At 37.7% G+C, this 15,109-nt stretch overlaps 1 protein-coding gene across 2 annotated transcripts in view; it reads left to right on the top strand.

Moving 5' to 3' along the window:
• The window catches only part of tmc6b (transmembrane channel-like 6b), a 139,758-nt gene that overhangs the window by 67,268 nt on the left and 57,381 nt on the right, over window positions 1-15,109 (top strand). For both annotated transcript variants that reach the window (XM_039739535.1, XM_039739536.1), the window contains exon 12: window positions 10,190-10,359. In XM_039739535.1, the coding sequence (XP_039595469.1) occupies window positions 10,190-10,359 (170 nt within the window). The remainder of the gene's footprint in view (window positions 1-10,189; window positions 10,360-15,109) is intronic.

The raw sequence follows: 15,109 nt of genomic DNA, 5'->3' as shown, positions 1-15,109 counted from the left end.
GTCGCACAGGCTTCTGTCAAAGATCCACTTGAAGATTTTCATTGTGTGCAATAAGAGGCAGATGGGGTGGTAATTTGGAAAGTGTGCAGGGTTGTCCTTGTTCTTGAAAATAGGCAAAGTGATGTTCGTGGCCCAGTTGGTTGGCATAAGGCTAGAATCCACAATGGTGTTGAAGAAAGTCGCCAGCCATTTGGCCGTAATTGAAAAACTGAATTGTATGAATGTTATCCTGTATACTTCATTATGAATTCAATTCTTTTAAATTGAAATAGTTAAAATTATTCGCCCCTTTTTCCAAAGTTATTCATTCAGATACAGGGGCTGCTCAAGACTATGTTCTGTGTCAATTATATTTAAGCTCTATAAAAGTGCCCTGAGACAGAACAATTACCATTGTAAACTAAGAAAGTATGCTGTTTACACAATGATGATTGAACACATATTAAGGGAAAATGAAAGTCACTACTTCAATCAAGTGGACTGCTTAGTACTTTGGTGCAATAAGGACCGTCTTACTCTGAATGCCAAAAAGACTGAAGAAATTATTTTTGACTTTCACCACTCATCATTCTGAAGAAGGAAGTAGAAATAGTGATTGAATAAGTATAAATACTTAGGAACTCACCTAGATAATAACCTAAATTGGAATATTAACACAAAAATATGTATTTTAAATGCAATCAGTGCTTTCTCCTTCATAATTTCAGAGTAGCCTTTGTAAATTCAGACTATTTAAAGTGAACAGGGACCTCATGTTTTCCTTTAATCTAGTGTAATCGAGTCTGTTAAAATTTCAGCTTCACTGCCTGGTTTAATAGTCTGACAAATCAAAATTAAAAAAACTCCTGATTGTTATAAAACATGCAGTTAAATGTAGATAATTTGGTAAGTGTGTGTCAAAGGTCAATGTTGAAGAGACTGAAAATCATCTCTCCACATGACAAGCACCCGTTACATGCAGAAATTTCCTTCAGTAAATCAGGAAGGATAGTTGCTTTAAAGATTCACACAAATCACTCCAGAAATTCCTCTTTTTCTTAGTGCCATGTGGCTTTTTAACAAGGAACATCAAATGTATAGATAGATATTCTCAGATGTAGAGTTTTTCATAAAAATATACCGTCAAATTGTTGAAAACGGTTAACAATTTTTTTTTAAGTGAAGTCAACTTTTTACCTCTTTGTCTCCATATGTTATATTTTTGTCTGTTATTTAATTGCAGCTGAGAAGGTAAATTATGTTGTGTTTTGTAAACATTACTAAATAAAAAAACTTAAACCTATAAAAAAGAAATAATAAAAGGAGGGACAGATTTGTTAAATGAAAGTTCCTGGATTTTGTGTCATTTGAACATTCAATCAGTTTTACTCAATTGTTAAACTTAAGTTTGTTTTTAACCAGCTAATGAGGCAAATGTACATTTTACAATAGCAAATCTTACTAACCTAACAGAATGATTATCTGACAAATCAGATTTTAAAAGCATGCCATTACAAAAACCTATCTAAAGAGTTTGTTTATATTAAAAAGTCCTGAGTTATCTTGGAATTCACTAATTCAACAGTACAGATATAATAGTGTTTGAATTTATGTGATTTGTAATGTGTATTGTTCAGTTATCAGAGCGAATATGTTGGGGAATAAATTTGTAACATGCACGTGGTAAGATAAATTAGGTAGTCCATGTTCGCATCATGCTTTATACATCCTATGCTGAAATCACCTCAAGAGTATATTATTTCCCCCCAGTTGTTGTTGCACTGGGGGGATCCCCATGTCCATCACACATTAAAATCTAAGAACTGTACAGTAATCCCTCCTCGACTGCGGGGGTTGTATTCCAGAACCCGGCAATAGGTGACAATCCGCGAATTAGAAACCATATGTTTGTATGGTTATTTTTATATATTTTAAGCCCTTAGAAACTCTCCCACACTGTTTATAAATATTCTCTGCACAGTTATACAGTAAACCCTTGTTTATCGCGGTTAATCCGCTCCAGACAGATAAATGAATTTCCACTAAGTAGGATTCTTTATTTATAAATCTTTATTTATAAATATTTTCGCAGTTAGAGCATAGAAAACCTGTTTACAACTTTCTAAATATGTTTTTAAACATTATTAGAGCCCTCTAGACATGAAATAACACCCTTTAGTCAAAAGTTTAAACTGTGGTCCATGACAAGACAGAGATGGAGTTCTTTCTCACAATTAAAAGAATGCAAACATATCTTCCTCTTCAAAGGAGTGCCGTCAGGAGCAGAGAATATCAGAGAGAGAGAAAAGTAAACAAAATCAATAGGGCCGTTGTGCTTTTAAGTAAATGAAGCACCGGCGATAAAGCCGCCGCAATGAAGGGATCAATGTGAAGGTAGTCTTTTCAGCATTTTTTAGAGGAGCGTCCGTATCTTCTAAGCAAACAGCCTCTGTACAAACAGCCCCTCTGCTCACACCCCCTCCGTCAGGCGCAGAGAAAAGCAAATAATCAAAAATCAATACGGGCTATTAGAGCTTTGAAATGTGCAAAGCACCGCGCAGGAAGCATATCATATATCATTGAGGAGTTTTATTTAATATGTAATACGTGCTCTGATTGGGTAGCTTCTCAGCCATCCGCCAATAGCGTCCCTTGTATGAAATCAACTGGGCAAACAAACTGAGGAAGCGTGTACCATAAATTAAAAGACCCATTGTCCGCAGAAATCCGTGAACCAGCGAAAAATCTGTGATATATATTTAGACATGCTTACATTTAAAATCTGCGATAGAATGAAGCCGGGAAAGTCGAAGCGCGATATAGCGAGGGATCACTGTATTGTATTTTGATATTTATGAATTCCGGTACTAGTTTGCTTAAATGATAGTTGGGTAACCTCTTGATGGGTTTACCAGCATTTTAAAGCTGTTGTTACTACTGAGGTAGTGTGGTATAGTTTTGCCAGTGTGGTTTAATGATTAAAACTTTGAACTTCAAACCCTGAGGTTGTTGAGTTCAAATCCTGCTACTGACACTGTGTGACCATGAGCAGTTCACTTCACCTGTCTATGTTACAATTGGAAAAACAAAAGAAATAGAACCAGTTGTATCTCAGATGTTGTAAGTCACCTTGGATAAAGCTGTCAGACAAAAATATAGTAAATGTATTGGTATTTATGTTTTTAATATTTTGTTACAGAAAAGGAACAATATTGTTCACTTTAATAATGGAGGTACTTTAAAAAAAAAAAAAACAGTTGAATGTGATTTCACTGCATCACAGACCATTTTAACTACTGTGTCAGCTCAGTGGTACCCAGAAAAATGGTGCTTTGCTTTCCAAACAGCAAACCTTGGATTACTAAGGAGCTAAAAGGTCTCATGAATGAGAAAGGAGAGCATTGGTGACAAAGAGGATCTGAAGGATGTACAGTGTGTGCTAAAGAAAAAGCTGAATGAAGGAAAGGAAGCTTACAAAGCTAAAATAGAAAACAAACTCGCTTAGAATAACATGAAGGATGTCTGGAATGGACTGGGTATAATTACTGGACTTGGAACAGTCCAGGACTCAGGTGCTAGAAGAGTTTGTGGACAAGGTTGACATCCTGAAGTGTATTTTAATAGATTTTCTCTCCCACTTCCACCTTCTTCCAATGACCAGTTTCACCAAACCATCCCTACTACATGAACATCTTCCTACTACATCATCTGAAAAGGCCAGTGACAAGTCTACTTCTGACCATCAGTGTGGACTGTCCATAGCTGAAGACCAGTTAAGGAGACAACTAAGGAAGCTATACATGGGAAAAGCTGTGGGACCAGATGGAGTCAGTCCTCCAGTTCTTAAGGCCTTTGCTGATCAGCTCAACAGAGGAACTATATTGTCACCCTAAACTCTGAAATCTCACTACTAACACTTTGTTACTATCAGCAAATCACTTCACCTACCGTAGATCCCAGAATACAGGCCGACCCAGTATATTAGCCGAACCCCTTCTCTACCTACTAAATTACATGTATTTGCCGATGACCGGTATTTAAGCCGATCCCCTTCTCCAAGCAAAATTTTCAAAATTTCCTTAAAAGTGTCTCTTCGGGTATATTTATAATGTTTATCGGCGAGAATTTGAGACTGCTGGCATTTTTGATATATAATATAATGTGCATAATTTACCAAAACACCAATAATTTTTCTAATGTACTAACTAAAAAGTTATAAAAAGTGCCTAGCCTACTTCGATTAAGCTAGGAGCATGGCAGCGCATGGTCGCAGCGCTCAGGGCTCTCCTTTTCAGTGCACTTTTTTGTTGTTTTTGTACTTTTTTTTGTCCTTGTTTGTGCCCGATCGGTTCGGCGAACATCCGCTACACCATTCAGAACCTTATAGACATTGGTGTCCAAAGCCAGACATCTGTTTCGAGTGTTTTTCATCACACGCACATCATCCCAGACAACATAGCGAGACCAGCGGGCTCTCCGTGGATTGTTGTCGGGTCTAGGAGACAACACAGACGGAGGAGGGAAAGAAAGCAGAAGCGGGGCCGCAGATCCGGCGTTATGCTAAAGCTAAAAAACAACCATATAAGCCTATACAAAACTTTTTTGTGCACTGAAGGAGCTACTTTTAATCTCATTGTAGATGCGTATAGTGACAATAAAGGGCATTCTATTCTAGAAACAATTTCATACTGTACTCACCATTTAATTTGACATCTTTGGGCTGCAGGAAGGGAGGAGATATTTCCACACATGTCCATCTTCGTTTCGATTGCAATTGCTTTCTTTTACCTTCTCTTCCTTCCTTTGCAATTATGTGTCTTGCTTGCATGGTCTTAATGAATTATATATATAGGTAAATCACTGCAATGACGGAAATTACATCCACAAACATATGTATCTGGGCTCCGACTGATGCTACTAACGCTCTCGGTTGTTTGTTTACAATCGCGCAAGCGGATACACGTGACCGCCTCCGTTTCGTAATGCAAAATGTTGGTCGTAAATCAAAACAAAAAATGTCATTTTAAACTTCCCGATAATTTATTATAAATTTTATTAATAAAATCAACAACTAAAACACTTTTTTGAATAAATTCTTTATTTAATTTAAAGTACCGGCATGCAAAGTTACTTCTTCATCTGAAAGATGGCTCTGTGGTTTCGTCATTATTTACTTCCGTATTCATCGGCAAAACCGGCATTGAGCTGGAAATCTTGAATCTGAAACGATACTCGTTGTATAAACCAACCCCCAAACTCCAAGCCAAAAATCTAGGACGAAATTCTCGGCTTATATAACGAGATCTATGGTACCTGTGCTCCAACTGGAAAAAACTAAAGAAGTGTAACCAATCGTATCTCAAATGTTCACTTTGGATAAAGGCATCAGCCAAGTAAGTAAAATAAAAATGAGCCCTTGAGTAGACTCAAGACCATACATGAACATTCAAACTGTGCTAAACGTGGTTAAAAAAATCAAAATATAATGCCCATTGTATTAGAGACATGGCTAGTTAACATTGTAAATAAGGAACACAAACTCCACTCATTGAGTATAGTTTCTCAAAGGCATATCTGCGGTTGTATCCAGTGTTGGTTATAAAAGGCAAAGACAGACAGTCACAGTTCTGATGGTCTGCACCAGGGGTGTCGGCAACCTGTGGCTTTTTGACCATGTTTCTGCATCTGTTGTCAGAATGATAGATGCATTCACATTTTCATTTCTTAACATATTATTGGACAATACTTTCGTAAAGAGAGAGAAATTATTTATTGGTTAATATTATTATTTTTTATTTATTTATTTCTTTAGCTATATGTGAATCGGGCTGTCCATTTTGTGCAAGGACCACCTGAGATTATGCCTTCTGTCAAATGATATGCTCTTCAGAGTTTTCTTTAGGACTTGAGATTGGATGTATGCTTCAACATTTATTCTGATTCTTAAATTTTTCATATACATTTTGTGGCAAGTCACCACCACACCTTCCTATTTCTCCTATTTAGATATTATAGTCTGCTGAGTTTGCAGTGGTGAGTACATTTTGCACTGCTCATTCAGCACAGTTACATTAGTGACAATTGAAGGGCAGACGACTGTAAAGCCAAGCGAACATTAGAAAGGGAGGGGTGAAGGTAAAGACTATCGCTATAGAATTGAAAAATGTTGTAATATTAGTTACCTTTGCGCTGTTAAGTGTGTGATTTTAAACTGAGACTCCAGACTGCAATATGGCAAATAAGAAAAAAACAGTGAAAAATAGAAGATGAAAACCATGAATTTAAAGGCGAATTGGAAGAAAATTATGCTTTCAACATGTCTAATTTGCAATAATAAATTATCTAATAACAAAAAATCAAATCTCTAATGTCACTTTTTACTAAAGCACGACGTATTTGCAAAAAAAAAAAATTCTTTCGGAGAAGAAAGGAAAAAGCGGTGACAGAATTAAAGCAAAAATGTAACAATCAATATTGATACTCAGTAGCTGGACACAATTTTCAAGTAATATGACTGCAGCTGGTTTTGCGGTTTCTCCTGAGACTGCAAAGCATGGAAAACTTTTCACAGATGAGGAATACATAAAAAAAGGGCTTTTTACATTTGGCCGAACATCTCTACTTTGAATTCAAGAATAAAGAAGATATTATTAAAATTAAAGACACTCCAGTAGCCACAAAAACTGTTCACAAGAGAATCGTTAAGATGGACAAGAATATGACAGATCAACAGATTAATGACATAAAATCAGCATCTGTATTTTCTTTAGCATGTGACGTGCAAGAAATCACACAAATTAGCCTTCTGACACAGTATGTTTCTGATAAAGGTCAACTTGAAGTATTACTACTTTTAATACTTCTTAACACTAGAATTACCAAAGCCTACAAAAAACTCGGAATTCCGGCCCACCTTAAATCCATTCGCACCTCTCCGTCAGTGTCTTTTGTCTTGTAAATGTGTTGATCAACAAAAGCAGCTTGCTATCCCATCCCCCCACCTACTGCCACAGAAAGGGCAAAAAGTTCTCCCAGCTCAAGCCTTGATTATCCTGGAGTGAAGTGCTTGAGTTTTAGAGGGTAAATAATATGTTGTTTTTTGGAACACATGCATTTCATGTGTGTTCTGTGTCTACAACAATCTATGTAAACACATTGTTAAAATAGAAACTGTTTTTCATGTTTTAGTAGTAAATGACAAAATGTAGACGTGAACTGTATAATGTGTGAAGTCTGAAGTCCAAATATCAAATAAACATTTTCACAAAAGGTTTAGAGTATAATACAACAGCTTCCATGGTGCAGCGGTAAGAACTGCTGACTTATAATCAAAAAGCCACCGGTTTGAGTCTGGCTGCCTCGCAAATTTACTGTTTTGAGTAGTGAGCCATCTATAACATCCAGTGTAAATTTATAGTACTTGTAAAAGTTAATGTTTATTTTTTTTTCACTTTTTTTCTCTCAGTCACTATACAACCCCCACCACCACCCCAGATCTGACGCTGTTAGTTTTTATTTGAAACTGGGAATAACTGTGGATGTGAGTGGTGTTTTGAGACAATGGAACTGGAAATTCTCAGATCTGGAGGGATAACAGCTAACACACAAATGCTGGTGTATCATGCCTTCCTGGTATCTCATTGTTACTTGATTTTTTTTTTATTCAGTTTTATTGAGTGTTCCTGCTCACGCTGAATTAGTATGCACCTTATGGTCCATGATGTCAAAGCCGCACTGACCAAAAAAAACAGAGACATAGGTGTATATGATATTTGGAATTATTCATTTTATGACCTGTATAGTGCATTTCAGAAAACATTGGGGCACTGATGCAACATTCATATTGTTCATATTCATTTGCATACCTTCTTGCGGTTGTGATCAGTGACCGTGATTTTTTGTTTTTCCCCAATTTTGCCCACACTCCACATTTTGGTGCATGGTGGTGTTTCTTTTGTACTCCAGGACATGCAGAGGAAAGAATAGTACAGAGAGGTCAGTTCCGCGCTATGTGCCTTCGTCAAATTCAAGGACCATCCTTCCTACATTTACGACATGTGTGCCTGTTGCAATGTATACACTTCTGTCTATGCTATGGTTCCTATTACGTTGAAGGGGCATCTGACACTGACTGAGTTTGCTTTCCTGGGAGAAGCAGCAGTCTTGGAACAGAAGCTTGTTGATGTTGCATCCTCATTTTCTTTTTACATAGCCTTTTCTTGTAAGAAGCGACAATGAAGTTCCTCTTCAAGGTGAGCAAAGAACACTCTTCTTTTCTCAGTGAACCCCGTGCATGCCTTGTACAGTACATGTGAGTTCATCACCGCCAGGTCATATATGTTGTAGCACACAGCAACTGGCCACCTGTGTGTTCCTGCTCACACTGAATAAGCTCATGCCTTCTGGTCCCTGATGTCAACGACAAATAAGACAAATACAGTGATCCCTCGCTATATCGCGCTTCGACTTTCGCGGCTTCACTGCATCGCGGATTTTAAATGTAAGCATATCTAAATATATATTACGGATTTTTCGCTGGTTCGCAGATTTCTGCGGACAATGGGTCTTTTAATTTAAAGTACATGCTTCCTCAGTTTGTTTGCCCAGTTGATTTCATACAAGGGACGCTATTGGCGGATGGCTTAGAAGCTACCCAATCAGAGCATGTATTACATATTAACTAAAACTCCTCAATGATATACGATGTGCTTCCCCGAGCGGATTGTTTGCTTTTCTCGGTCTTTCTCTGACATTCTCTGCGCCTGACGGAGGGGGTGTGAGCAGAGGGGCTGTTTGCCTAGAAGATATGGACGCTTCTCTAAGAAATGCCGCTTTATCGTGGTGGCCCAAAAGCACGTATTGATTTTTTGATTGTTTGCTTTAATCTCGTGCGCTGTCTCTGTGACGTTCTCTGCTCCTGACGGAGAGGGTGTGAGCAGAGGGGCTGTTTGCACAGAAGCTGTTTGTTTAGAAGATACGGAGGCTGCTCTAAAAAATGCTGAAAGACTACCTTCACATTGCTCCCTTGTTTGCGGCTGCTTTATTGCGGTGCTCATACTTAAAAGCCCAACAGCACGTATTGATTTTTTGATTGTTTGTTTTTCTGTCACGCTCTCTCTATCTCTCTGACATTCTCTGCTCCTGACGGTGCTCGTTTGAAGAGAAGATACGTTTGCATTCTTTTAATTGTGAGAAAGAACTGTCATCTCTGTCTTGTCATGGAGCACAGTTTAAACTTTTGACTAAAGGGTGTTATTTCATGTCTAGAGGGCTCTAATAATGTTAACAATGTGAGAGAGTTTATAAGGGCTTAAAATATATAAAAATAACCATACAAACATATGGTTTCTACTTCGCGGATTTTCACCTATCGCGGGGGGTTCTGGAACGCAACCCCCGCGATCGAGGAGGGATTACTGTATATGTGCATTTTGAAGAAATAATTTTATGACCTGAATAGTACCAATCAGAAAACATCATCGCACTAATGCACTATTATTTAAAAACAATCAACATCAGATCGGGTGTAAATTTATTGTACTTATAAAAGTTTATTTATTTCAGTTTTATTATCTCAGTTTCGTTCACACTCTACCTTCAATCCTGATCCCCCCCACCCCCTCCCAGTCTGGCCCTAACTAGCAGTGTCAGCATAAATTTGCACCCTAGGTGATGCTGTTATAGAGCTGTGATGTGGGCAGTAAAGTGAACATAGCAGAAGTAGTTGGATGTGGCAGAAATGAGAATGTTGAGATAGATGTGTGAATAAGAAATGAGACACCCGGTTGTACAACAAAAATGGGAGAGATGTCTAAGAAAGTACAGTAAAGTAGACTGAAGTGGTATAAAAATGTGATGAGCAGAGACCATGAATATGTGAGCAAAAGAGGAAATGGAAGTAAAGAGAAGAGAAAGCAAGGGTGGCCAATGTTAATATGGAGTGATATACTATAAATGTTATTTTTTTCACACTCGCATTATGTCAAAATTCAGAATTTAAATGTCACATTTATATGCTACTTTATTTTTTCAATGGAATAAATTATTAGCATGAATGCAATAAGAGTAAAATGTAACATCTTATTTGTAAGACTGTTCAAATATTTATGGTGGTAGAAAAAAAATGTTCCAAGCAAGTAAAGACAAAAAAAAACTTGTTTTAAACAACAGGCATCTGATCACATTTTTCTACATTTTGTCTAATTTGCAGAATCTGTCCAAGAATGTGCAGCAAACCACCCAAATAAAAGAGGCAAGCCTGCTCGCTCTACCAGTTGTGGTGTCTGCCTTTAACTTGCTCATGCCTTGCCTGTACAATGCTGTGGCATGGATGGAGCAGTATGAGTTACCCAGCATGGCTACATACATTGCCATTTTCAGGTAAGTAATGCCACATTCCTTAACACTAGAATTACCAGAGTCTACGAAAAAACTTGTAGATCCGGCCCACCTTAAAACTGTCTCACCTCTCCGCCAGTGTCTTTTGTCATCTAAATGTGCTGATAAAGACAATCTGCAAGCAGCCGGCTATTCCATCTCTCCACTGACTTAGAATGTGCACAGACTTCTCCCAGCCCATGCCTTGATTGATTATCTGGGTGTGAAGTGGAGTTTTAGAGTGGAAATAATAGATTGTTATTTGGAACACACACATTTCATGTGTGTTCCGTTTCTACAGTAATCTGTGTAAACACATTGTTAAAACAGAAACATTTTTATATTTTAGTAATAAATGTTACAAAATGTAGGCAAAAACTATAAAATGTGTGTTTCACAAAAGGTTCAAGAGCGATACAATAGTTTCTGAGATTCAGAGCACAGCAGACTTTACGTTCCTCAGAGACCTGAGGTCAATTCCCCACTGGATAGAAAATGTTAATTTTTTTTCTTTTTAACCTTCGCCGCTCTGCCTGCCTGAACTCCCTGTCTATCTATATAGTAACAACAGTAATTTTATTATTATATAGCAGCTTCCCTGTCTGCCAATCATATAGTGTCTTTCCTTCCTATCTATCTATACAGTGCATCCAGAAAGTATTCACAGTGCATCACTTTTTCCACATTTTCTTATGTTACAGCCTTATTCCAAAATAGATTAAATTCATTTTTTTCCTCAGAATTCTACACACAACACCCCATAATGACAATGTGAAAAACGTTTACTTGAGATTTTTGCAAATTTATTAAAAAATAAAAACATTGAGAAGGCACATGAACATAAGTATTCACAGCCTTTTCCATGAAGCTCAAAATTGAGCTCAGGTACATCCTGTTTCCCCTGATCATCCTTGAGATGTTTCTGCAGCTTAATTGGAGTCCACCTGTGGTAAATTCAATTGATTGGACCTGATTTGGAAAGGCACACACCTGTCTATATAAGGTCCCACAGTTGACAGTTCATGTCAGAGCACAAACCAAGCATGAAGTCAAAGGAATTGTCTGTAGACCTCCAAGACAGGATTGTCTCGAGGCACAAATCTGGGGAAGGTTGCAGAAACATTTCTGCTGCTTTTAAGGTCCCAATGAGCACAGTGGCCTCCATCATTCGTAAGTGGAGGAAGTTCGAAACCCCCGGGACTCTTCCTAGAGCTGGCCGGCCATCTAAACTGAGCGATCGGGGGAGAAGGGCTGTAGTCAGGGAGGTGACCAAGAACCCGATGGTCACTCTGTCAGAGCTCCAGAGGTCCTCTGTGGAGAGAGGAGAACCTTCCAGAAGGACAACCATCTCTGCAGCAATCCACCAATCAGGCCTGTATGGGTAGAGTGGCCAGACGGAAGCCACTCCTTAGTAAAAGGCACATGGCAGCCCGCCTGGAGTTTGCCAAAAGGCACCTGAAGGACTCTCAGACCATGAGAAACAAAAAATTGAACTCTTTGGTGTGAATGCCAGGCGTCACGTTTGAAGGAAACAAGGCACCGCTCATCACCAGGCCGATACCATCCCTACAGTGAAGCATGGTGGTGGCAGCATCATGCTGTGGGGATGTTTTTCAGTGGCAGGAACTGGGAGACTAGTCAGGATAAAGGGAAAGATGACTGCAGCAATGTACAGAGACATCCTGGATGAAAACCTGCTCCAGAGCGCTCTTGACCTCAGACTGGGGTGACGGTTCATTTTTCAGCAGGACAACGACCCTAAGCACACAGCCAAGATATCAAAGGGGTGGCTTCAGGACAACTCTGTGGATGTTCTTGAGTGGCCTAGCCAGAGCCCAGACTTGAATCTGATTGAACATCTCTGGAGAGATCTTAAAATGGCTGTGCACCGACACTTCCCATCCAACCTGATGGAGCTGGAGAGGTATTGCTAAAAGGAGTGGGCGAAACTGGCCAAGGATAGGTGTGCCAAGCTTGTGGCATCATATTGAAAAAGACTTGAGGCTGTAATTGCTGCCAAAGGTGCATCGACAATGTATTGAACAAAGGCTGTGAACACTTACTGTATGTACATGTGATTTCTCCGTTTTTTTATTATTAATAAATTTGCAAAAACCTCAAGTAAACTTTTTTCATGTTGTCATTATGGGGTGTTGTGTGTAGAATTCTGAGGAAAAAAATGAATTTAATCCAATTTGGAATAAGGCTGCAACATAACAAAATGTGGAAAAAGTGATGTGCTGTGAATACTTTCCGGATGCACTGTATATCATTATTTGTGTTCCACATCTACAACGATCTATGTAAATGTAGGATGACAGGAAATGTGAGGCAAGAAATGCAGAACACATACCTAAAACAGAAACTTTTTTCATGTTATAGTAATAATGACGAGAAGTGTATGATGTGTGAAGACTTTAGTGCAAATATCAAATAAGCACATGTGCTTGAAATAAAAAATCATTCAATTTACATGTTGCTGTAAATGAGTTAAAAACTCAAGCACAAATATCAATTGACAGAAAGCTGATATGTGTTCTTGCAGCGGTAAGAACTGCTATTTGAGTCTGTAACATCCAATGTAAATTTTGGATGCTTGTAAAAGTTAGTGATTTTTTTATTATTATTATTCAGTTTTATTCTGTCTGTGAGGTTCATGTGGTGCAACAAACTTGTCTCTCCCTCTCTGAGTTTATATCCATTCTTTTCACAAGAGCAGTGATGACCACAGTTGGTGCTGTAGTTGATACCTGCTCAGAATTATTTGTTGTACCAGCAATCAAAGATACAGTGCCCCGTGACCTCTATCAGACTATCATGCGGCATTTGTGCTTTGACATCAAAGACACCCATGCAGAATGTGTGACGGATTTGCATGTGTATGTACAATGCTACTCCTTATTTAGGAGAAGATCTCAGTCGTCCCAAGGGAGAAGGACTATCTGAGACTGTGGTCATAAAGCTGCTTTTGGACAAAGACAGAACAATAAGAACTAACAACTTCTTCACGTTGCTTTTGCTCACTAATAGACTGCTGCACTGCAACCCAACTCTGCTTGGCACCATAAAGTGGGATGAGAACTTCCACCTGCAGCTAAAGTTACTTCAGTTTGCTTGCAATTCTCCATGCTAGTGTTTAGATCTGGCAGTGCCATGCTGATGGTGTATACGCCCAAAAAGAAGTCTGTCTGCGTTCCCAGTACATGCACCATAATGTGGAGATTTTTTTTTAATATCTTGCCCAGTGTTCAAATGACAAATCATGTTCAAATGACATAGTGTTTTCAGATAATTGTGTTTTCATGCATGGAAATGTGTGTGCGTGACAGAATTGATATCATTCAAGTGGTTACTGGAATACAAAATAAACACTTTCGCAAAGGTATAATACGAAACAACTGTGCTTTTATTCAAGAATAATACTGAAATTAAAAAATTCAAGTAACAAGATACCAAGAAGACAGCGTTTGTGTGTCTTCTTATATCCTTTCTGCAATATCTTTTACAAATAGCAAAACCTTTCACCGACTGTTACAGAGTCAAAGCAGATGTATGTTTTTTATTATATAACTAGCAAAATACCCGCGCTTCGCAGCGGAGTAGTGTGTTAAAGAAGCAATGAAAACGAAAAGGAAACATTTTGAAAATAACGTAACATGATTGTCAATGTAATTGTTTTGTCACTGTTGTGAGTGATGAGTGTTGCTGTCATATATATATATATATATATATATATATATATATATATTTACACACATACACATAAACATATATATATACATATCTATACATATACACATATATATACACACACACATACATATACATACACACATACATACATACACACACATATATACACACAAATACATATATATATACATACACACACACACATATATACACACAAATACATATATATATACATACACACACACATATATAAACATATATATACATATACATACATATCTACATATATACACACACAGCTATTTCGTATCAGTGCAATACGCTGCTTGTTATAACTCCCACTCTTACGTGCAAGTCTGCGTGGATATTATGAACTATCGTATTTGTTCAAGTTCTATTTAAATTTTAAATAGAAGGAATTTTTATTTAGTCGACAGAAATATCTTTGGTAGGAATGGTAAAACAGACAGGAATATTATTCGTGAATAAATCAACTCAAACCTTAAACAACTTATAATATTTTGCTCTCCATAAAAATATATACTGTCTAAATTATACAAGTTAGAAATAAAGTAAACGTTAAAAGAACAAACATTCACATTTCTTTACTCTTATGTAATTTTATATAAAAATAAACTTAGATTTTAAATATCCCAAAAGATTTTGCTCTCCATAAAAATATATCCTGTCAAAATTATACAAATTCAAATATGAACATGCTGCATAACAAAACCTGGAAATATAAATAAAATGTGTTCCTTTCAGCAATAACAAATCAAATCATTCAGTTGTCTTTGCTCATATGTCATTTTAGAGCTGGACGCCTGGCATCTTTTTTTAGCAACAAGTTCGTTTATGTTTGGTGTGAGGTTCTGTGTTGTGGAGATTCTCAGGATGGATTGCAGGTGCTCATCAGTGAGGCGACTCCTGTGTGCTGTTTTGTTAGTCTTTATCACTGAGAAGAGCTTCTCACACAGATATGTGCTACCAAACATGCACAAGGTTCGAGCCGCATGTAGACGGACTTTTTTTGTTCTTCAAAGTCACCAAAGCGCCGTGC

The sequence above is a fragment of the Polypterus senegalus genome, chromosome 17, assembly GCF_016835505.1.
Source record: "Polypterus senegalus isolate Bchr_013 chromosome 17, ASM1683550v1, whole genome shotgun sequence".
Taxonomy (NCBI): domain Eukaryota; kingdom Metazoa; phylum Chordata; class Cladistia; order Polypteriformes; family Polypteridae; genus Polypterus; species Polypterus senegalus.
This window is presented reverse-complemented; position numbering and strand designations above follow the sequence as displayed.